The sequence below is a fragment of the Daldinia decipiens genome (genome assembly GCF_022478715.1).
Source record: "Daldinia decipiens strain CBS 113046 unplaced genomic scaffold F4813scaffold_5, whole genome shotgun sequence".
Classification (NCBI taxonomy): domain Eukaryota; kingdom Fungi; phylum Ascomycota; class Sordariomycetes; order Xylariales; family Hypoxylaceae; genus Daldinia; species Daldinia decipiens.
Window position 1 is genome coordinate 101,075 of NW_026054548.1, and position 25,141 is coordinate 126,215.

General features: G+C 34.5%; 6 protein-coding genes across 6 annotated transcripts; 4 read left to right on the forward strand and 2 right to left on the reverse strand.

The window, feature by feature from the left end:
- The first annotated feature begins 12 nt into the window (after positions 1 to 12).
- F4813DRAFT_348060 (uncharacterized protein) lies at positions 13 to 1,290 on the forward strand. The gene has a single exon (XM_049242029.1). It carries the CDS (start codon positions 141 to 143, stop codon positions 855 to 857), a length of 717 nt encoding a protein of 238 aa, XP_049102657.1. The 5' UTR covers positions 13 to 140; the 3' UTR covers positions 858 to 1,290.
- An 865-nt stretch (positions 1,291 to 2,155) lies between these two features.
- F4813DRAFT_386107 (ubiquitin-conjugating enzyme E2) lies at positions 2,156 to 2,800 on the forward strand (the record flags this gene model as incomplete). Its single annotated transcript, XM_049246371.1, has 2 exons — positions 2,156 to 2,330; positions 2,436 to 2,800. The coding sequence occupies 2 exons, from the start codon at positions 2,156 to 2,158 to the stop codon at positions 2,798 to 2,800; spliced, it is 540 nt and encodes a 179-aa protein (XP_049102658.1).
- Positions 2,801 to 3,072: 272 nt separating this feature from the next.
- F4813DRAFT_378970 (glycosyltransferase family 33 protein) lies at positions 3,073 to 4,505 on the reverse strand (the record flags this gene model as incomplete). The annotated part of the gene is made up of 3 exons (XM_049245392.1): positions 3,073 to 4,017; positions 4,070 to 4,263; positions 4,346 to 4,505. 3 exons carry the CDS (start codon positions 4,503 to 4,505, stop codon positions 3,073 to 3,075), a joined length of 1,299 nt encoding a protein of 432 aa, XP_049102659.1.
- An 862-nt stretch (positions 4,506 to 5,367) lies between these two features.
- On the forward strand, positions 5,368 to 8,114 carry F4813DRAFT_348064 (cation efflux protein). The gene is made up of 3 exons (XM_049242030.1): positions 5,368 to 6,410; positions 6,473 to 6,691; positions 6,742 to 8,114. Exons 1-3 carry the CDS (start codon positions 5,827 to 5,829, stop codon positions 7,577 to 7,579), a joined length of 1,641 nt encoding a protein of 546 aa, XP_049102660.1. The 5' UTR covers positions 5,368 to 5,826; the 3' UTR covers positions 7,580 to 8,114.
- An 836-nt stretch (positions 8,115 to 8,950) lies between these two features.
- F4813DRAFT_261309 (mitochondrial carrier) lies at positions 8,951 to 10,339 on the forward strand. The gene is made up of 2 exons (XM_049240251.1): positions 8,951 to 9,468; positions 9,561 to 10,339. Exons 1-2 carry the CDS (start codon positions 9,096 to 9,098, stop codon positions 10,229 to 10,231), a joined length of 1,044 nt encoding a protein of 347 aa, XP_049102661.1. The 5' UTR covers positions 8,951 to 9,095; the 3' UTR covers positions 10,232 to 10,339.
- Positions 10,340 to 11,070: 731 nt separating this feature from the next.
- On the reverse strand, positions 11,071 to 13,955 carry F4813DRAFT_261302 (uncharacterized protein). Its single transcript, XM_049240250.1, has 3 exons — positions 13,932 to 13,955; positions 13,697 to 13,867; positions 11,071 to 13,589 (listed from the first exon to the last, which is right to left on the reverse strand). Exons 2-3 carry the CDS (start codon positions 13,729 to 13,731, stop codon positions 11,495 to 11,497), a joined length of 2,130 nt encoding a protein of 709 aa, XP_049102662.1. The 5' UTR covers positions 13,732 to 13,867; positions 13,932 to 13,955; the 3' UTR covers positions 11,071 to 11,494.
- Positions 13,956 to 25,141: the final 11,186 nt, after the last annotated feature.

A 25,141-nucleotide genomic window follows, 5' to 3' on the forward strand; every position in this document is an offset into this window, starting at 1 on the left:
TATCGCGTCAATCGCAAATAAAGTCGTGTATTTACAACTTCAATTCTACACGTTAACACTTAAGAAGGCCTACTTTCTACGCTACACACTCTTCGAACCGACTAAAATACACCAATCTCAAATACTCAAATACTATCAACATGGCCGATAAGAAGGGCTCGGCGTACGGCACGCCAGCCGACGACACGTCCTTCCGGCGGAGCTACGACCTAGACGAGTACGCGCAGAAAGCCAAGGTACGAGAGGCAGCCGACAAAGAAGAGTCAAAGGCGCGATATGAGGCAAAGATGGCCGGCAAAAAGTACTACAAGCCTCTGACGGGCGACGAGACGCTCACGCGGGCGCGGCGCGATATAATCGACCTCGAGGCCAACGTGGGCAAGACGACATTAGTCCCGGCGGGCGCGGGCCAGGGCAAACGGGGCCGCGGCGCCGGGTTCTACTGCAGCGCCTGCGACCTCACGTTCAAGGACAACATGCAATGGGTCGAGCACGTGAACAGCATGCAGCATCTACGGAACATCGGCGAGACAGGCGAGGTCAAAAAGGCGAGCGCAGAAGAAGTCCACCAGCGCATCACGGAGGTATGGGAGCGGCTGCAAGAGCAGAAGAAAGCAAGCGTGACGACGCTGAAGGAGCGCTTGGAAATGCGCGAGGAGGAGGCGACTAAGGAGAGGGAGGCGAGGCGGCTTAAGAGACAGGAGGAGCTAGCGAAGAAGAAGGCAGCTCAAGATGCGCAGGAGAAGATTAAGACCGAGTACGGCGACGATGTGCGGATCGAAGGAGAGCATGACGAGGATGATATGATGGCTGCGATGGGGATTACGGGGTTTGGGACGTCGAAGAAGAAGAAGTAGCCTGGTGGCGGGATCATGAGAAACGTTCCGGGAACGATAGTTATATTGAAATATAAGCGAGGGATGGCGTCAACGGTGCATCAGATATGGCGTTTGGTTTGATCCAAGTTTGGGTTGCTTGGGCGGTGTCCTGGTTTGATTCTTATGGCCATGTGTATATTTGGGGCTGATTTCGTATTAATGCCCTGTTTACCTGTGGTAGAAACTGGTAGTCACAGGCTGTAAGGTGCTTCTTGGGCGAGTTTGGTCTATACACACTTATATATGTAGGTACATATAAGAGGTATCAAGCTAGTATCACCAGAACGAAGATACTTTATTAGACTGCTGTTACATGTACATAACAGGTACCTACCTACATGTAACTGCTACCTCTTGTTCTGTTGTACAAACCTGTCTGCATTTTCCCGCCCTTGCAGGAGTTGTTTTGAACAGGTTCCAACTCTTAATTTATTATAATAACTTGATTCACTTCTGTATCTCAAACTTAGTTACCTTCACTTGTCTTTATTAATGCTGCTTTACTCCTTGTATTTACGTTCTTAGGTACCTAGGTACGTACAATAACACCTACCTGGTAAGGTTACCTGAATTAATTGACTTAGTTAAGTACTTATACTATACGTGACATAGGACTTCATAGGTATCTTTACGTACATGTATATAAAAATTAAAGTCCGGACGGACAAAAAGTAAGAACACAACAAATTGTCCTGTAATTCAATGCCATACTCCTACCTAATACATACATACATATCCTTTATCCCTGCGCATATCCCTTCATACCTGCATCTAATCCTTACATATATAACTTCGTACATAAGCTACCCCACCATCGATTATACGATTCCAGGACTTCCGCGCCGGACTCGATAGATCCAATCTTTCACGTCCGTTTCACCCTCCGTTAACAGTTAACACATTAACACCCCACGCCCGAGTAACATTAAGCTTACTCAAAGGTACATAACATTAGATATCCGCGTCGCCGACCCATCCAGCAACCTCGTGGCGGATCTTGCAATTCGAACCTGCCCGGCTTACGTCTTGCGTATAAGATTACCCATCTGCCTTGCATTGACAATTTACAAATACTAAGCCTTAAGGATACAATACCCTTATACAATACCCAAAATACATAGGCATATTTACCTTATTTCATCTCGTCATCTTCCGTCAACCAACTGCTGTAACACGCCACCTCCACCTCCACCTCCACCTCCACCTCCACCTCCACCTCCACCTCCACCTCCACCTCCACCTCCACCTCCACCTCCACCTCCACCTCCACCTCCACAATGTCAGCATCGTCGGCGCAGACCACGGGAGCCGCTCGACTCTTGCAGCGACAGCTCAAGGAGATGCATACGTCATCTGACCTATCAGGTATTTCAGTAGGCCTAGCTAAGGAAAGCAATGTCTTCGAATGGGAAGTTATTCTTATGATCAATGATGAGTGCAAGTATTACGGTGGTATGTCTTAACACCCCTCTCTCCTAAATCATAACCGTCCTTGTCGCGCGCATGGAGTTAGACCGACCATGAGATCTGGCATGACTAACGCATAGAGAAACACAGGTGCCTATTTCCGCGCCCTTATGACCTTCCCACCCGAATATCCTCACCTGCCTCCTCAGATTGTCTTCCACAACCCGGTTCCGTTCCACCCCAACATCTACCCCAATGGCGAGCTCTGCATATCCATCTTGCACCCACCCGAGGAAGACAAGTACGGCTACGAGAGCGTCGCCGAGCGCTGGAGTCCCGTCCAGACCCCCGAGACGATACTGCTAAGCGTTCTCAGCCTCTTCAATGAGCCTAACGACGAGAGTCCCGCCAATTTGGATGCCGCCAATCTGTTGCGCGCCGAGCGAGAAGGTGGCCCGAAGGAGTTTAGGAAGCGGGTAAGGAAGTGCGTTAGGGAGAGCCTAGGCGAGGATTAGGTAGGCAGGGCAGGTGAATGAATAGGATTCACAGCCGCATATCGGCAATCGAACTTCTATACCGATAAATATCTCTCGACTAAAAGAGGAAACCGGGACGCTATCCCAGGAGTACCATCTTGTGTTGAATGGCGTCTTTTTAGACACTAGCATAGCTGACTTCGGAGCATTCGAGAAGGGGTATAGGTGTTACGTATCAAATACGTATTTGAATTCAATTCGTCGATTTTCGTAGTTCGTAACGAGCAGTCCCTCTTAACTATTGCCGTCTCTTAGTCCATGAGCCCTAATACACGGGCCAGAACTCGATCCCATTCCTCATCCCACCGTAGATCACTCTCGTTCTTGGCTCCTCTACGTAGCGTCTGGAGTTCGCGTGACCCTTCTTCCCCCAATAATCGTGTTAAAGTTGTCGCTAGCTCGTCTGCTGTCTCAAAACCGCATCCATTTATACCCTCCTTGACTAATTCGCTGAAGCTCTCATATCCAGAGTACGCAGCAACTGGTAGCCCAGACCCAAACATATCTACAACTTTCATGGGCAAGTCAACGCCGGAGCTAGACATGTGAAGACATATCCCGAGGTCAGCACAACTCAGGAGCTTGGCATAATCCTCCATCGTTAGCCACGCGGTTAGTATGCGAATATTGGGTAGTTTTCCCGCCTCTAGTAGGTTCTGGATTTTCTCTTCATAAGCCGCTTTTTGGGGCCCGCGCCCTGTAATGATGGCGATGATAGGATGCGCAGACTCGTCCTTAGCGTATGTAACTAGGGCATCGAGCAGGAGGGAGAAATCCTCATCCGGTGTCCAAGATGTACTGCTTACTATAAGCTTCGTCTGTCCTGCTAGAATGTTTGAAGCGAATTCCCTAGTTTCTGGTAACTTTTCTAGAAAGTCCCTGCGATCTACTGAAGACTCCAGAGGCTGAAATAAGGAGGCTGGCCGGTCGTGAAGGACAAGAATTGGCGCCTTAACGCTATAAGGCGCCTTTTCCAACTGCCGCTTCATCGCATGAGTAACAGTGATATTAGCGGTAGGTGCTGCTTGAGCTAACGCGCACTCGTAGGCTTTCGAAATTTCCACGAAAGGGTGATTGCGTCCCTTGGTCCCGGCAAGGATCGTCCAGCCATAGTTGTGCCAATCAATTATAAGATGCGTGTTGCGCAAGATAGAAATGAAAAGGGCAATAGCTAAAGTTGGAATAGATGGAGGGTTCTAGGACGAATATTAAAAAACATCCCGTATAAAGATCATGAATGTACAGTACCTGAACTATGATCCATCTTGCGGGTGGTGTTTGGTAACCAAGAACTCGAATAAGAGTCCAAATTTGCCATAGCACTTTCAAAGGCCCCGAGACGATAAAAGGAATTGAACTGGACCTGATCACACTCGGTGGAGGTGCTAATGGATAGATCTTGACCCTAGGATTGCTGAGAAGATCGGGATGAGGGGTCGACTCTATACAATGACTTAGTACAGATTACTTGTCAAGCTGAGAAGAGAAACATGAGAAGAGACAAAAGAAGAGAAACAAAGATACCATGATAGCCAATCAGATCAACCCTTCCGCCATGTCTAGCAACACTTAAAGCATGGTATTGCATGCGCGGGCTTCGGCCGATGTCTCCAAGAACTAGGACTTGAACAGAAACAGACTCCTTAGATGCCGGGGAGATCTTAACGTAACGTGAAGGTAGCATAGTTAGAACTACCACGAGGCCAAGTAACGATCCGAAAGCGGTAAATGCCAGTACGAAGGCGAGGTATGCCATTTCAGAATAGTAAGGCGGGGATATCGGAGTAAATATGTTTGTTTATAAACCGTGAGTATCATATAGCTTACTACGAGGATAGTGTTGTAGGTAAGCTTGTAGATACCTAAGCTTGAAGCTATACGACGACGGTCTTATCTAAAATGTGTCTTCGTATGTTCTCTTCTGTGACCTGTCCCGACTCTGCGCGCAGATGAACAGCATGGACAGAACATGTCTCAAAATGAAAATAGCTGTTAGGTAATTATGACCTTGACCACTTAGATTGGCGGCGGCGATATTAATGTTTTGGCGTGGTGGTGTTTGATGCAGGGTTTATTGCCAAGTGTATGTTTTGAGCCTTACAGCCTGTAAAGTTGTAAAGTTGTAAAGTTGTAAAGCTACAGCAACATTAACTACATATGGGAAGTCATTTTTAAGGTTGAGAAATTGGATGAATCTGGCTTATTGACTAATAGGTAAACTTTCGGTACCTCCATCTGATAGGGACCTCAGGCACGTAAACTTTAAAGATGGGGTACCTGGCAAACCCTTAAAAGCCTAGGTTAGGTAGTTAGGTAGGTACATGTATGTAGTAATCTTACTGTAATAGTACTGCAATAGTGCCTGACGACTCGGCGAAAAGACTATATCGATTAGTACATGGTACTAGTAATAACGTGGAGTACTTGCAGGCTATCATAGATTGCGGGCTGGCGCTAGATTGGAAAGAGAAAGATTTACATAGGAACCGCATTCAGGAACAGGGGGTTTACAATGGATCTTTCCTCCTCTTCGACGTCGTCGCTCTCTTTTTCTCCTCCGCTCTTTTATCAATACAAGATGCCACAATTTGCTTGTTCTCTTTGGATTGCTTTTTAGTCTTGTCAATTAAGATCGTGTTGTACCCTCACACTCACTCTTAAACTACCTAGGTAGATATTTAAATTAATCATTCCCCGTTCGAGGCTCAATCGCTGCCGACGCGTACGAACGCAATCAATAATTGCCCCATCTAGCCAACAGCCAGATATACAGATATACCGATTCAGCACCGACCAACATTGATCATCACCGCCAAGGTATTCGACTGGCTCGACTCGTTAGAGATCGCCGGTTAACACGCTTATTCACATTTATGCACTAATAATCCCATACACATGCGATAAAAGTTGGAAATCGAAGAGAGTCTTCGAGACTCTAAACATCGTCACTGCTAGCTACATAGGCAAACAGATACCCCGAATTAATTGGACTATTGGACGACATCATGGCATCCTCCTACGCCCTACCGCAACCTCCTTTGCCGCATAACCATGGCCATTCTCACTCCCACTCTCATCCTCATTCTCCCTCGTCTTTCAGCCACTCGAGATCAACTCGTTCCTTGCAGGCCTACCCTCAGGGCCAAGGCCTTAGAGCCGACTTCAACCATAGCCATGATCATGACCATGACCATGACCATGGCCACGAACACGAACACGGCCACAACCATGATCATGATCATAGTCACGACCATATCGACCCTGATGCTCAGGTACATGCCCGGCAGAATATGACACAGTATCGAGCAAACTCTTTCGTGCCACTACAAAGACGAGAAAACCGACCGTCACCTCTGAGACCGAATACTGAAGAACTGCCTAATCCGGAGAAAAATGACATGATGGACGCGCCAAAGACCCCGAGCTATAGAGCACCTACTGCCACTGTCATACACGACCATGCCCATGGCGGTCATGAAGCAACTTACTCAAAATTTACGGCTTTATTGCTTCCCTTTACCTCGAAGTGGCCCTTGATCCACGCCATCATGACAGAAAAAGATTCGCGCCGAATTTTCTATTTTATGGGGTATGACTTGGACTATATCTATTCTCCTTTCTTGGGTGTCTCACTAACCTTACTGTTTATAGAGTTAACTTCACGTTTATGGGCGTCCAGGCCGTTTATGGGTATCTGACCGACTCTCTGGGGCTTCTCAGTGACAGCATACACATGTTTTTCGACTGTGTGGCTTTAGCGGTAGGACTTTTTGCGTCGGTTATGAGTAAATGGCCGCCTAGCGAGAGGTTTCCTTACGGTTTCGGAAAGATCGAGACACTGAGTGGGTTTGCAAACGGAGTCTTTTTGATGTAAGTCCTAATCCTCATTAGCTGAATTCTTTAGCTGATAGTTTCCCTAGACTCATCAGTCTCGAAATCATGTTCGAAGGATTTGAGAGACTACTAGAGGGCCGAGAAACCAAGAGACTTCGAGAGCTCTTCATTGTTAGTACCTTGGGACTGGTGGTTAATCTGTTAGGCATCTTTGCCTTCGGTTCTCACGGTCATAGTCATGGCCATTCGCACGACCATGGTCATTCTCATGGTCATAGCCATAGCCACAGTCATGGCAAAGATCATGATCACGACTGTAAATCACACCACGAGCATGATAACGGCCATAACCACAACCACAGTCATAGTCACGGTCATGGACATGCTCATTCTCATAGCCACGAGAACGAAAATATGCACGGAATCTATTTGCATATTCTCGCAGACACTCTTGGAAGTGCCTCGGTGATCATATCGACAGTTTTGACCTACCTTGTTCCATGGTCTGGTTGGGATCCTCTAGCGTCCTTCTTAATTGCGTACTTAATCCTCATCACGGCGATACCCTTGGTAAAATCATCAGCTCAGCGCTTACTGCTGACAATCCCAGCGGATACTGAGTACAATCTTCGAAATGCGCTGTCTGAGATCACAAGTCAGCGAGGCGTTGCCTCGTATTCTGTACCGAAATTCTGGGTGGATGACGGGGCAAGCAGCGAGTCGGGAGGTAGGCTCTTGGGGGTGATTCACGTGGCCGCAGTTCGAGGTGCGGACTTGGAGGATGTTCGAGATAGGGTTCAGAGCTACCTTGGCAAACACGGGATCGACCTCACGATACAGATGGAGAGAGAGGGGGACGCGACATGTTGGTGCGGGATGGGTCGGGTCAACGCTATAACATCTAAGGGGCTAGGCGGGTATTGAGGCGCTGTAATGATTGGTACTAGGGGCGTTCTATCTTGCTTGAGCTACCCACGGACTGGGGTAGATGCGGAGTATTGTGGGTAAGCTTGTTGTTCCCTTTCCCCGGAGTTGCGCATTGCGGCGTTCGACGATCGGTGATATCTTTTTGTTGGACAGCGCGGGTGTGATTGGAGAGACTTTAAAGTCGATAAGGAGATCGAAAATAAAAGCGGAATAGAGGGAAATAAGGAATGAGTATACCCGTTACCCCATTATATGTTCATCTTGACGCTTCTCTGGGTGTTCTGTATATACTTTCCGGATAGTGAACGTCTATATTATATTTCTGAACAATTTACACGTGCATTTATTGCAGGCCTATTTCTGCAGCGCTTTGGCATATGATTATGACGTATCGTCTTAGGTACGTACTGCACGGAGCATGGTCGGGTCAGGAACGACGGCTTCTACCGGCACCTAATTTGGCGGGCCGAGCTATTAATGGTCCTTGTTCTGGGTTTGGTAACACATATGTAAAGACACATATATATGTAAAGGTTGTGTGCTGTGGCCGGTAAATACGTGTTATAGGCGACGGGTGTTCGTCTGTTATATTGAGAGAAGTATGCATCGCAGATTGAGCTGTGTACATGTACATGTACATGTACATGCATCTGTACGTGAGACCTAATTGCGCTCTTGCGGGACCAGACTTTTGGCGGGGTATTTCTTACATAGCCCATCCAGCACCTCGATGATAGTTACGTAAAGGGCACTTTCATCCATTAAGCCGACTTGGCCGAGGCACAATACCTTAGGTACCTAGGTATATTCATTATTCGGCTTATGGATTTTAGTTCTTGATGTAACTATCGTAGAATATCGATACTCTGTGGCTATTTATTATAACAGGTAGTTATATGATATGTTAGATGGCTTGATGCACCGTTGGTATATCATATATGTACGACGAGATGTTATCTGATCTGATCTCGGTCTAATATTTCAATACGATGCACTCCAGGGCTTAAGGTTAGCGAAAGCGGGTACCTCGCAAGCTTATACATACATATATGTACCTACCTAAGGTATGTAAATACATGTACCATACCCGGTACTTTGGAACCCCTTCGATTTTATTTTGGTCTCTGCCGAGGCACAAGTATCTAATCTCTGACGTTGGCTCGGCTTTCTATTGCCGACTCTGCTTGCTTCTTTTTTTCGATAAAGCTAATTCCCTCGTGTGACTGACTATTTCCTTTTTTTTTTTGTTGTATCTATCTATCCTCGGACTTCCGCCGCTGCGTTGAGCGTGTAACTTGGGCGCAAAGACGTTGACAGCTTTTTCGTTGTTCGGATTTGAGCTTGTCTAGACGGCAGAGAGAGCTATCGTGTAATTCGACCGAGTGCGCGAATTTGCGCAATAGCACAGTTTACACTCCGACTTAGGTATTCGATAGGTACCCGGATAGTCTCGAGAGAAACTGGGACCGCGTTGGTAGACGGGATAAACCGGAGTAAACCAAGCGCTGTCGCCATGTCGTCGAACGAGAAGCACGCCGGCATCAACGAGAAGCTGCACTCGTCGCTCCCGGTCCAAGTCGCCGACCACCTGCCGCACATTCCCGAGACCAAGGAAGAGCTCAAGACGGAGCTGAAAGCCGAGGCGCAAGCCGCTGCGTCTAGCGTCTCGTCGCAGCTACGGTCCTTTGCTGCTGGCGGTTTCGGCGGCGTATGCGCCGTCGTTGTTGGCCATCCGTTCGATTTGGTCAAGGTGCGCTTGCAGACTGCGGATAAGGGCGTGTATTCTTCGGCTATTGATGTCGTGAGGAAGAGCGTTGCTCGGGATGGGTTGAAAAGGGGGTTATATGCTGGTGTGAGTGCGCCGTTGGTCGGTGTTACACCTATGTGTATGTTCTTCCCTTTCTTCCTCCTCCCCCTTCCACTATTCGCAATCATAAATAAGTAGAAAATGCGCAAAACTAACCCGACCAACTCCCAGTTGCTGTATCCTTCTGGGGCTACGATCTCGGCAAGCAAATCGTAACATCCTTCTCCCCCCCATCCCCCACCGGCGCCCTGTCTATCGGCCAGATCAGCGCAGCGGGCTTCTTCTCCGCTATCCCTATGACCGCCATCACCGCGCCCTTCGAGCGCGTCAAGGTCATCCTGCAAGTCCAAGGCCAGCGCCTGAAACCCGGCGAAGAGCCCAAGTACAAAGGCGGCCTCGACGTCGTGCGCCAGCTCTACCGCGAAGGCGGCGTGCGCTCCGTCTTCCGCGGCAGCGCGGCTACGCTTGCCCGCGACGGCCCTGGCTCTGCGGCTTACTTTGCCGCGTACGAGTATATCAAGCGCCGTCTGACGCCGCGCGATCCGGCGACTGGAAAACCCAGCGGCGAGTTGAGTCTGATGGCTATTACGGCGGCGGGAGGCGCGGCGGGCGTGGCCATGTGGATCCCTGTATTCCCCGTCGATACTGTCAAGAGTCGGCTGCAGACTGCCGAAGGCAACGTGACTATCGGTGGTGTTATTCGAGAGTTGTACGGCAGGGGTGGCGTGAAGGCCTTCTTCCCGGGTTTCGGGCCGGCGCTTGCGAGGGCGGTGCCGGCTAACGCGGCCACATTTTTGGGCGTCGAGTTAGCGCATCAAGCTATGAGGAAGGCCTTTGGTTGAGAGAAGGAGGACGACTTAGTCTCACGTCGCAAGATTATTGGACTTGGTTGTGGAAGATGATTAGAGAGGATGAGATGTCCATCTCATAGTATAGTCTAATTCACGAAGGTGAGCTAGGAGGAGCTGCTGAACCATTGGGACGAGAAGAGAGTCTTCCGGCATAGCTCGTGGAAACAACGGGAGCATAGACGATACGTTTTAGATTGGATCTCATCCTAGAGGAGGAAAGTTATCCGCGTACGAGCATTAGGAGTATGGAGCTGAACTGCATATCCGAGGCGTTTGTATATAGGAGGCGGGTCGTCAATGGATTCAGTATTGTCTAGATCATGTTGACCTAGGTTAGACATGTCGCCCCTATGGCTAGAAATGATATTTCCAAACCTCAAAACGATGCTATACCTAGTTCTATACATACATAAATATTGCAAAGGGGCCCCGGGTGCGACGAGCTTACACCTTATATAAGTTACAGCCGCACTTGTTTTGTTGCCGGCTACCCGCGTGGCATGTCCAACGCCAACCCCGCTCTGTTGTATCTCGTCTATACTAGATGGTCGCTTACTTCTGTACCTTTTCGACGTGATTGATCTATGGACCAGTCGGTGTCTATGCTGTGTGATGAGACGGGGAGGCGCATGCAGGTCGAAAACCTCCCGGGATCCAAGGCTAGGCACTACGTGCTCGTATCACTTAGACATACGATTATTACCGTTTGCTATCCCGACGATCTGAATCATCGGGTCTAGTTCTTAAAGTATGAAGATACTCACTAGATAGTGTTATGCCCCCTTCACAACTCGTTTTCAAATAATTCCTTGTTCAACAATATTCCAGGTTGGCATCCATCCATTCATTCATTGACGACTAATGGCTAGTAAACACCTAATCTAGCCTATAGACTACCACTGCAATTCAAACTTGGTCCCTTCAATCCCCTGATTATTCCCTAGGTCATGCCAAAATCGATTTGTCAAGAGGTATCTTCTTCAAAAACAGCAAAATGGGAGCAAGAGAAATAGAGAGGCTCGCTAGGTATAAGGGGGATTAGGATTAGAGATTATCTATTCCGCGTCTCTTCTGCCTCGACACCCCGAAAATAAGAACTTCCCAGAATATGCTAATGCTAATGTCGACAACCGCATTAGTATAAACTCCCCTCGATAACAAAGGTAGCGTACAGCAAAGCACGTTGATTTGGTGAGTGGAGTGGGCCAGATAACTTGTGATTTGGTCACTCTGGCTGCTGTTATGATATAATTTTTACTGCTCGTTGACGGACCACCTTCGCTTCGTTGAAGTGAAATCCCGAATTGTTTCGGCCTCTCCCGGAGGTCGAGGCGCCCCCCATAGGCCGCTGGTGCTGGCTCCGGCCCAGAGGCGCGGTGCAAGATCTTCATCGAATTGGTCATGCCTTTCACCATGCGAGGATTCGGATTCCGTTTTTGAGACGGTCTTCTTCATTGAAGTTGGAAGTCCGGCGCCATCGGGTTGGGAGTCAGCCTCTTGTATTCCCGTGGGAGCGTCCTCATTTTTCTTTGTCGCTTCGGCCTGGTGGTCAATATTCGGTACGGGTGGCGTCTCCGCTTGTTTCTCTGATAAAGCATCGCCCTGGTTTGATGGTTCCCATAACCCCACTGAAGCTATGGGATCTTGTCGGGTAGAAGAGACGCTGGAGATGTTATTACCAACGTTTATGCCTCCGGCGCCCGTCGTATTGGGCAAATGTTGTCGAACTGATGTCGCTGGTACTGGCGACCCCCTTCGCATGCTACCGAGCGAGGCATTTACCGAGTTACTACGGCTTAGAGGTGCCTGGCTTCCATACAATGAGGTGCTAAGGCTGACTTCTTTTAGTGCAGAAGGGAACCCGTTGGCATTTCGACCACGCCCATTCTGGCTTGCAGCTGAAAGAGAACGACTGATACCGGGCGGAGTGATTGATGAAAGATGTTCTGTGTTGGCGAACAATCTCAATTCAAACATATCGGGCAATGAAGCCTGCTTGGCTAATAGAGGCTCTTCGAGCGAAGAAGCAGGCTCTCCGTAAATACGAGTACCGACATCGTCGTCAAAATCTGGTTTCCGTTGCGCCACTGTGATAGATGACATTCCAACGTCGATAAGAACTGGCTGCTGCGTGATGGCACCTATGAGAGCATTGCAACCGGCGCCATGCGAAACAAGAATGACGACATTTTCTACTTCAACATCATCACCATCTTCAGTAGATCGACCGTTGGTGTTGCTCCCCTTTTGCGAAAACTTAGGGGATCTCGGGCCCGAAGTTTTAGTCACCATTTCGGCGGGATTCTTCGTTGTGCTGTACCATTCGACTAATCGCTTCAGGCCCTTCCTGAACCTCTGGTGCATTTCCGCCCACTCTTCAGGCAGTGTACCTCCATTTCCCCAGCCAATGTTGTCTCTACTAGAGTCCCACTGGTAGTCGACGTCGACACAAGCATCGCGAGCATGCGCCACATAACCCCGTGGAATGGGCTCGGAAGTTGAAAGAGCATAAGAAGGAGTTGGGCTGATATATCCCGGGTTCAACGTAGGGTCGGACGAAGATACCTTGTATGCTATCCTCGGGTCGACGTGTCCGGTCGAGTCACTTCTGTGTCTCGGCAAACTGCCTTTCAAAGAGGACAGGTTATCGAGACTGGAGGTGGTATCGGATTCGGGGGTGGTAGAGGAAGCTAAGTGGCTCCCACGACTAGAAGCATTCCACAATTGCGATGAAGAACTTGGTGTATGGCGAGTGTGAAAGTGAGAGTATTCGTTATGGTTCTCGGGGCGCAACAACTCAGCTTTTGCTGTTGCTAGCATAAGACTTGACCTAGGCGGCGGCGTAATGTGCTCAAAATAGTCAGGGGATAACCATTCTCCGAGGAAAGCATCAAGTCGTAAAACAGACCTCTCTGCTCGACTGGCCTTTGATGGATCGTGGGACAAGTTCGCAGGTGGTGGGGTAGCCGTATGGGACCGTACCGGGGGCGAACTTAAGGGAGACACATGTGAACTTCGCGGAGAGGGAGACCTTTCTGTAGGAGTGGGTAAATATGGATTAGAGGCGAGGCCAGCAGCTATAGCAATGGATGTTTGGACACATCGAAGAAAAGGCGAGCTATGTATTACGATCTTGTAGCGGCGCTTCTTGGGTTTGGCAACCGTGTTGTCGGTTTTATGGTTGGCAGCGATAGCCTCGTCTTCTGCGTCCCTCTCTTGCAAAATAGATGCGATCCTTGCTCCTACAGTCTTAGATTGTAACCATCCTCCGTATGTTAGGGGCGGGTCATAGGGGGTTGGGGAGGATAGGTGCCATTGCTTCTCGGCGGCGTCGAGGCGTTTCCCATGCCTAGATGTTAGATTTATATGGGTTAGCTTCAAGTTGAGGGTTGGAATCTTGTAGGTGGATAATATTCTGCGACAATATTCTGCGACAATATTCTGTAAAACACAAACCTAATTATGAATATATAAGCTGGAGGGCGGCCCATCGCAGCTATCTGTTAGGCTCGGCTGGGCTTGGCTTGTCAGGTAGAGAGAATGTTATTATTATTCTTCTTCTCCTTCTTCTTCTGTATTTCGTACTCTTGACCAGATATAGAATAGATATAAGTTCTTGACCTGCTTCTATTTAAAAGAGACCTATATTTAGCCTTGATAATATTCCGGGGGGAGTAATTGTTAAACGTACCTAGTAGCTAGACGAGTTCCCTTAGGTAGCTATCGGTCGTATATGTGTATATGTGTATGTGTGTAAATGTGTAAATGTGTAAATGTGTAAATCTATAACCTTAGGTAGTTATTGGATTATGCGCAGGTCTATGTCATAGGCGGGTCTCGGTCATAGTGTCGTAGACGAATCGTGAAGTTTGCAATTAGACATTTTCACTCCAGCGTAATGGGTTCAAATTGTATAATTCACAGAGGAACCGAGTAGACGTTATGTAAAGAATGCGGAGTGCAGGTAGGCTTGGCGAGGATCCTCGTGAGGGAAAAATAACGACAGAAGTTTTAAGATTCAATTTAAGGTAAGTATTTGCGGTCCATTGCGGTCCATTGCGGTCCATTGCGGTGGCCCATTCTGCCCATTCTGCCCATTCTGCCCATTACGGCGCGAGCGCATCTCCAATACATGTTCCAATACATGTAACAACCTAATACTCCAAATATATGCACATACCTCCCTAAAGTATATAGTACTGACGTTGATGCAAGGGCGGAGATGGCGCATGACGTAAAATCACACAGATACGTATAATTTATCAATGATTATAAGCGATTATTATGTAGTCCGTGTACGGATTTTGTATCGTGTACATACATGGCACGGATTGGAGCTGCAGGTAGGGGCAGGTACAGGTCTCTGGGATGATAATTAGTAGCGCGGCGCTAAGTGGAGAGGTTTAACCAAGTATAGCTAGCAGGTAACTTCACATATAAATTTATATGTAAGGTACAAAATATCAGTGGATAGATTAACTATTCATAGCAGTATTTTATCCAAACCTACCATAAATATTCGGGAACAATCTTTCGGTTCTAAAAAACATTAACGTTTTGTACTATTATATACAAATCTATATGTAAGGATACTTACTAGCTATGTTTGGTTAAACTACCCACTTAGCGCCGCGCTACTAATTATCATCCCAGAGACCTGTAGCAGGTAGTAGGTAAAGCTAGTGGTCAGTCGCATTCAAGACACAGGCATGTGGTGGAATCCGCTTAGGGCCATTGGGTGGCGCCTAGTCCCTGCAGCTGCCAGGTAGCCCGGCCCGATGACGCTACAATGCTTGAATACCTACCTAGGTAGGTAGGTACCTTAGCGCGAGGGGGGGGTCCTTGAAAATGCTTATAGTTATTATATCATATCTCTGAAATCCTTTCCAATGAATATATTAAAAAAACATTAATTAGTTAAATATATATTTAAGTTATATATATTTTCTATAATAAATATAGGGTTATATGTATAATATGTTTTTAAATTTATATTTTTTATATTTAAATATATAGTTATATATATAATATGTTAAATTGGTGTGGTGCCACATCGCTAAGAACAAGGATATTATTATGTAATCTTAAGTTATAAACCATATAAAAGTTTAATATTTGTTGTATTCTTTTGATTAAATAGTTACGATTATTACTATTTAATTATGTATTTAATATAGATATATTTGTTATTTTCTTATATTTATAGCTTATAGTTTTATTTTACGTATTTATCATATATATCTTATCCAATTAATAGATCCTTATAATTCTTTTAAAATATAATGTTATCATTAGCTGTTTAAGGTCTTTTATAAGGATTTAGACGTTAAAATGATATACTATACTTTACAAGAGATATTAATTCCTGTTTAATAGTAATTATTATAGGATTTAAACTTGTAATCTTAATCTTAAAAGGACTATTGAGTATTAATTAGTGAGAATGGTTTTAAGAGTCGAGAAACTAATTTTGAATACCTATTAAAAAGATTTATAAAAAAACAAAAGGATTATAAAAATCTTGAAAGTTATTGGGTATTTAAGATAAATTATTATTAAACTATTATAAAAATTTTTTTACGAATTGATATTACTTAATTAAAAATATTTTTATTAATATAAAATAGTTATAGTTGAAATATACCAAAAAAATATTAAAAGTAATTATGTAGTATAAAGTTATTTATAAATTAAATAGTTAAGAATAGTGATTAGTATTATAAGACTTATAGATTAGAAGATATTAAGATATATGATTAAGGATAATGTATAATTATAATAAAATTGTTATTAAAGGATATGAAATTAATATTTCTAAGGATTATAGTTAGAATATGATTAAATATTGGAAAAAAGAGGATATAAATTGGAATATGGTATTATAATTATATTATTAAAATAAATAATTTATAATTAATAAGTAATAAGACCTAATGTTAAGAAATCTACTTACTTATTATCTTAGATATATAAAAAATCTATTAATTAAGATATTAAAATAGGATAAATAGAATATTATTAAAATTATTATGATAACCTTGTTATTGTTTACTTTAATATGTTTTTAAGGGGTATGAATAAAAGTTAAATTAATAATTATTTATTTATAGGTTAAATTTTATGCCAAAAAAAAAACGTTATGCAATAGTTAAAAAATCGATTAGCTTTTAATAAATAAAGATAAATATTATTTTTATTCCTATATTAAAAATAAAAGGTAAAGTTACTAATGTAAATTATTAATAAACCAAATATTTTTTATATTTTTATTATAATAAAATATTAATTAATTTTTTAAAAATATTTTTAATTAACCTTAAGTTGGTAATATTAATTTAAAAAATTAACTAATATAGTAAAAAATAATATTTAAACTAAAAATATAATTAAATTTATTATTTTTTAAAAATATTATTTTGTTATTTATTAATATATTTTAAGCATTATTAATTACCGATTTTATTTGTATTGATTAGTTAAAATTTAAAATATATAAGGATATTTTAGTTATATTATTTAATAGTAAAAATAATTAAGATAGTAAATTTTTAAAATAATCTTTAAGTTTTAAACAAATATGATTAGTAGTGTTTATTAATTAATTACGATAAGTTATTGTTTAAAATTTTAATAAAGGAATATTTAATTAGTACAGAAAATCAATTAATATTTAACCGATTGTGTATTAGGATCTTATTAAGAATATATTTATTATATTAATTATTACCTTAGCTTTAACAATTTTGTTAATAGTATAAGTATTGGTTTTTGATTAAAGATTACCAATTTATCTATACCAAATTATTTTATTAAATTTGTAAAATTATAAAAATAAATTATTTAATAAAATAAATATTATTTAATGGTTAAAAAATATTAATGAAATTTTTTATTAATATAGGGTAATTAATTATAACCAGATTAAAGAGATTTTAGTATAGATTGTTAATAGCGATATATGTAAAAAGGTTGATATAGTTATTAATAGTGTAATTATTTAAGATGAGGTTTAAATTTTATTAAAAAAGGAATTTGTTATATATAATTTATATTAATATAAATTATATAAGTTAAAATTAAGAAATTTTAGAAATAAAGGCGTTTTTAATAACCTTATTAAACTTATAAATTTAATTAAGAATTATATAACTCTTTTTTAAGATATTAAATTAAATATAATATAGAATATTAATCCTAATAATTATATTAATATTATTTTAAAATAAATTGATAATAATATCTTAAAAAATATTATTTATTATATTTATTCCTTTTTTATAGATATTTAAATTATATTATTTAATATAATTAAAAATATAATATATAATTAAATTAATAAAGAAGTTAAATTATTAAATTATTATTATAATAATAAGAAAGTTAAATTTTAAATTTTTAATAATATTAAAGATATTTTATAATAGTTTATTAATTATTTACAAAAAAATAACGTTAGTAATTAGTCTTAATCTAAAATTTTTATAAAAAATAATAAGTTATAAGATTTATTAATTATAAAAAACCTAATAAAATATTTTAATATTATATAAATTAATATGTAAAAAGTTATAGTGGAGTAGATTAAATAGGAATTAGTAATTATTAAAAATACGTTAAAAACATTACTTTATATAATAATACATAACAGATGTATAAAATATTTTAATTAATCTATTGAAATTAATTAAATTTAAATCTGTAAATAATTTTAATTTTTTAATTATTACATAGGAAGTTATAATTAGATTAAATTTCTTCTTTTATATACAATTAATTACCCATTTAATACATATTGGTTTTATAATATTTAAAGAAATACGTACATATATTATATAATATTTTTATATCTAATAGTATATAATATGGTTATAGACGGATTTTTATATTATAATAAGACTTGTAATATATATATTATAGGTCGATTAGACGGATAAGGATTAATTTAGAATATTGATATCCTTAATACGATTTAATTAGTTATTAAACGAGAAGGAAAGGTTATTAATATTATTATTTGTAAATATATTTACGATTAGAATATTAATAGTTTATTTATTAAGAAATAAACTAAATATTACATTAAAAAAATTAAAATCGAATAAAAGTTAATAATATTATATTTTATTTTAATTAATTTAATATTTTAGGATTAGATTATTTATGTAGTAATGAAAATTAACGTTATAAGATTTGGGAATAATATTAAAATGTTTGATTAGGGTTTTTTTATTAAGTATAAATAATTCCTAAAAATAGTAAAAAAAATGGTATTGTTTATATAAAGGGTATTATTTAAAAAGAGATTAGTAATTAATTCGAAAATTTATTAGTGAATATTAATATAATTAAATAATAAAAAGGGCCAAATAGTAAAATTATTAAAATTAAATATTTTAACAAAAATAAACCTAAAAAAACTAACGATATTAATTAGTTAAAAATTAAAAAACCTATATTAATAAAGATTTTGAATATATATAATAAAAAATTTATAAAATTTTAAAAAAATAAATTTGCAGAAAATTCTAAGAAATAATTTAATATAACTTAGGATAAGATAATTAAATTTATATTTGGATTCAACAAGTTTATTTATTAAAAATTAGTTAAAAAATTTAAGGATTAAAAGATTATTTTAAGTTTAATTATTAAAATTATAAAGGAATAGGTTTAAAAAAATACTAATATTAATATTAATTATATTAAATTTATTAATTTACAATTAAAATTATATACGTTTTCTTTAAAAAATATTAAACGATTTTTAATTGATTAATAAAATTAAAAACCACTATTTTTATTATTAAATAAATTCGGAACATACTTTAAACTATATTTAAAATTAATAGTTAAAATCAAACCTTACGAAAATAAGAATTTAATTACTGGAGTTATTGATATAAGAGTTAAATTATTAATTATAGTATAATTATATATTAAATAATATAACTTATTTTGTAGGTAAAATAAAATAATTTGGAAAAGATTTAGTTAATTAATCTTAATTTTAATATTAAGATATATTAAAGGGTTTATATAATTAATTAATTAATTATTACAATTATTTATTTACGTTGTAGAAGATAAATATTATACAAATAAATTTATTTTAAACTTAAATTTTATTTTTTAAATATGGATAAATATAATAGTTAAAAATAATAAAATTTTAATAAAAATTATAATTTTTAATTTAATAATAATTAAAATATTTTTATTATTTAAAAATTTTATTAATTGGGTTTTAAAGGATTTTATTGAATTATATTATATATAAGAAAATTTAGGGCTGTTAATAATAAAGGCTTAATTAACAATATTATAAAACCTATTAATTTAAATAATTTATTAATTAATAAATTAATATATAAAATATTTATTAAGATTAATATAATTATAATAAATATTAAAATAAAATTAAATTATAACCAAATTAATCTCAATATTAAAAATATTTATAAAAAAAATATAATTTTTAATAATTAACTTAAAATATTTTACTATTTAAAAATAAACCTTATCAAATAAACTCTATAAAATTCTAATTACAAAAATAAATACCTATTTTATTTAAAAAAAAACAAAAAAATTAAAACAATATTATTTAATAATTAGTTCTTTACGTTTATAACAAAAACCTCACGTAAAATATAGAAATAATTTAGAAAAAAATAACAAAAAATATAAAAGCGTTTTAATAATTAAATAATTTAAATTAATATAATATATAAAAACAAATCTCAAAAAATTTATTTTATTAATAATATACCATTTAACAAATTAACACCATTTAAATCATTAAATTGAAAAGATAAGATATTTGAAAAAACTTTAAAAAATATTAAAAGCTCAAAATTATTCAAAATGAACAATCCATATTAAAATATTACCCCGCAATTTACCAAAAAACTACAAGGAATACAATTTATCTTTAAGTAATTTAAAATCTTAAAAATTAAATTATAAGATATAAAACTTATTAATTAAAAGAAAGAAGTATTTATTAAAATATTTTATCGTTAAGAAATGATTTTAAAATAGAATTTTACCAAACTAAAGAAAATCAAAAACGAAATTACGCCATTATATATAATTAAAATAATTTAATATAAGGCTTAATAAACTAAAAACATTCTAATTCTAACCCCATTAAAAGATTAGGTAATTAAGATTTTATAAGATAAAATAAAAACAAGAATTTTAAAAAAAACCATAATTTTTATTATAACGTTTAATTTATTATCAAAAAAAAAATAATAAATTATAACTAATTAATTTTATTATTAAACTAAACACTTAAATAATCAGAAATACGTTTTTTTTAAAAAATTACGATATATTTATAAAAAAATTTACTACTTACGTAATATTTTTATGTATAAACTTATTTTCAAAATATAATTAATTAAATTTATTAATATATAGTTAAGATATAATAATATTTATTATTTTAATTAATTTTTTAAAATTTATTATAATTTCGATAGGAGTAATAAATTTAATTGCATATTTTTTTAAAGTTATAAATTATATATTATATAATTTAATTCCAAACGTTTATAAGTTATTTTTTAATAACGTTGACATTAAAGGTTTAAATATTAAATATGGTAATTAGGAGAGTTATTTAGAAATTTACTAATTTATATTAAAATATATCAAAAATCTAATAAAGGTATTATTTAATTTTAAATTAATTAAAATTATTATAAACCTTATAAAATCTAAATTTTATAAATTGACTATTAAAATTGTAAGTTATATTTATAGATCCAATAATTAATTATTAAGAAAAATTAAGGTTTTAAAAATTCTTAAATAAAATACATATAAAAATATTTTCAAAATCTAATTATTTTTAAATTTAACGATATATTTTTATATATAAATTAAAAATTATATTATTAAGATATTATTTTTAATAAAATTATTATAAAAAAAAAACTATTTATATAAGAAACATTTTAAATATAATATATAATTAAACTAAAAAAAATATTTATAAAACTACCATACCTTATTATATTTAACTATAATTTAAATTAATTAATAATATTAAAAATAAATACATCTAGTTAAAAATAAGAAGTAATAATAAAATAGCTTAATAATTAAAAAAATTTCAAACCTTTTTATTATAAATTAAAAATTTAAAAAAAAATTAAATTTAAATATAATATTATAAAATAAAAATATTTTATAATTATAAAAATATTAAAATATTTAAAGAATTATATTTATAATATCCAATTCCAATTTAAAACCAATATAAAAATCTTAATCTTTTAACTAAACAACAATTTTAACAATCTACTAAATATAACACTATTAAAATAAATTATTTATATTAAAATATTTAACTTTAAAATAAAACATATTATAGGTAAATACAATATAATAACTAATATTTTATTAAAAAAACCTAACAAACTATTTAATCAAAAAAATAAACAATAAAAAAAAAACCTAAACAACTTTATCAACGCTTAATTTAATATAATTACTTTATTCCCAATCAACCTTAAAACCTAAGATTATAATTACAATTTATAAAATAAACTATAACCAATTATATTATACCCAACCAATAAATAAACTATTAAATCTTAAAAAATTGTAAAATATTTAATAATATTAAAATTATTTAAGTAATTATTTATTAATTATATAAAAAAAATTAAAAAATTTAAACTAATTTTAAAACAAAAACTTTAAAATATATTATATCTAAAATTTTTTTTTAAAAAAATATTAATAAAAACCAACTAAATTATTAAATTATTAATTATAAATTTATAAAACAAAAAATTATTATTAATTTACATATTTAATATAGATATAAAAATTAAATTTTAATATTTTATTATATTTTTATTATATATTATTAAAAAGGAATATATAAATATATTATAAATATAATAAAAACTTATATTTAATATTAAAAAATAAATTAGAATAGGCTGTTAAATAAAATAAGTTATTTAAGTTTAGATATTACTTTAGCCTATTAGATTTTAAACGTATAGTATATACCTAACAATTATAAATATAAAACGATTATTGAGGTTAGAGAATAATTATCAAACTACCTAAAAACAACCCCTTTAAAAATAGTAAAATTAGTAAACGTAACAAAATTTATAAAAAAAAAAATAATTTTACAACATAATTAACCATTAAAGATTAAAGTAGACGAAAGCCTAAAATTCAAAAATAAAATTGTAAAAACCTGCAAAGAACTAGGAATTAAAAGAATAATAAAACCATTTTATTTTTCGCAAACCCAAAACCAAGTTAAAGTTGGTTATAAACTGATTAAATTTAAATTTATAAAAATAATTAATAAAATTGGTAAAGGTTAAATATAACATTTAAATACAATAGTATAAACTAATAAAATTATAATTAAACCTAATAAATTTAGTTTATATAAAATCATATATAACAAATGTCTAATTCTCCCAATTAAAACATCAATTCTATTCTGAAAGATACTAAATTAGAAAGAAATTAAGATTTTTAAAAATTTAATTGTTATACACATATAAATAATCAAACACCACCCAATTAATATTAACCGTATCGCATAAATTATTACTAAAAAATAATAAACAATAACTACAAAGAATAATTAACAAAATACTTATAAAATAAAAAAAAAACCCTTAAAAATCAATAATCTAATACTTTTATATAACACTTTTAAATACATTAATATATCTTAAAAACGCTAATTATAATATAATTAATAAGAATCTTACCTAATTAATAATATCCTTAACCTAGATAAATATATTATAAAAAACTTAAAAAAAAATAAAATATAAAAAATATAATAGAAAACAAATTAAAATTATTTATTTAAAATAACCAAAAATATTAAAAACCTATAAATCCCAAAAATAACAAATAAACTATTAAACCAATCTTAAAATCCATTAATTAAAATATTCCCAAAACAACTAATATAATTATTCCAAAACCTAAAAAAAATAATTACAAAAAAATCAAATAGCAAAAAACCAAAATTAAGGTTAATATATTAATAAAAATAAAGGAAGGATATAAGGATTATATAAATATTAAATTTAAAAACATTAAACTAAAAAAATATAAAAAAAAATTATATCGTTACTTAATATAGATAAAGATATAAAAGACATAACCTAACTAATTATTTTACAATTATTAACTAATTAAAAAATACAAGAATTGATAAAATATGTAAGTTAAAGTTTGATTAAAGCATTATATTCATTTATTATTAAATTGCATTAATTATTATCATTTATTTTACTACCTTTCACTACTCAAAAATCTTTAATAATAATAATTCACTATAATACTCCCTTATACACAATAAATTATCCGGCGTAATATCCTTAATAATCGAAAGATTTTTATTACAACTAACCCAAAAACAATAAAAATAAAATTCTTAGAATAAACATTATTTTATTACAAATAAACAATTATTACAATCATTACTAAATTAACCAAAAATTAATTAGCAACCAAAAAACGGTTATATACTAGTATAAATCGAAAATTTAGAAGATTTAAAATACTTCTTATAAATATAACACGGGATTTTATTTGGATAACCATAAACCTAAACGACTAAACTTTTAGCATATTTAAAATTTTACAACTAAACCATAATTTACTTAATTAAGCCATCCTAACAAATATTTACGTATATAAGAAGTAAACTATTCATAACTTAACTTTAAACATAATTGGTATAAGGTGTTAAGGATTTAAGTAATACCTAAAACTAATCATTTGTAACAACTTAATAAATGTATCGATTAGCTGTTATATTACTAAGGAATTAAATGATTAACCATTTAAATAACTATATATCCTAATTATTAATATTATATATTAAGTATTGAATAATAAAATATTTATAATCCAAAATAATAAGAAATATAACTCCTTCATTATATTAATTATTTACCAATACTTCATCGTTTAAGATTTGTTAAATTTTTAATTAAAGTGTTTAGGAATTTTTAAGTAAAAAAAAAACCTAAGAATTAAATTACTGCTACTACCATTACCGATATTATTACCACTACTATTAATTAAATTGGTTATAATATCACGAGTAAAAAAAAAATTACAAAGGAAAAGAGAGGTAATATATTTCGTATATTTCTTATAAGTAACCTTAAAATTAGCATTATTAATAACAGTAAAAAAAGGTATTGTAAAAAGTTATATACAATATATATTAAGAATTAAGTAATAAGGTTTACTTTAAGATGATACGATATTACGATAGAACAAAACAATTTTATTAATCGAATAGAAATTAATTAAACAATATTAAAATGAATTAAGATGGGTTGTAAGAAATTAGGATTTATTTAATATAAAATAAAGAAACGAAGGTTTATAAAAAAGGAAGGAGAAAGTGAAGGAAAGGGCGATTTATACAAATTGTGAATATTATGGTAATTACCTTATATTAAAATTTATAAGTATACATAAGTATATACACTATTTTTTAATAAATCTTTCAATCAATTAAATTTTTTTAATTAATAATAATAAGGTTTTAAGATATAATATAAAAAGATTATTAACTATATTATTTCATAAATATTTTATTTTTTTTTTTATAATATTATTTGATATATTAATGTTTTGATTAAGTTAATATCTATTTTTATATTAATTTATTTTTATTGTATTTTATTATATTACTATTATTAGTTTAATATATTACTGGTAACATTTTCTTTATTTATTTTTTAAAATGTTTAATATTTTTCTTATAAAAGTTAAGATAAATGTTGAGTAGTAAGAAATATATAATTTGATTTATTCGTTTTAATATTTGATTTATATTAGTAAGTTACTTAATTAAAAAAATTATATCAATTCCAACCC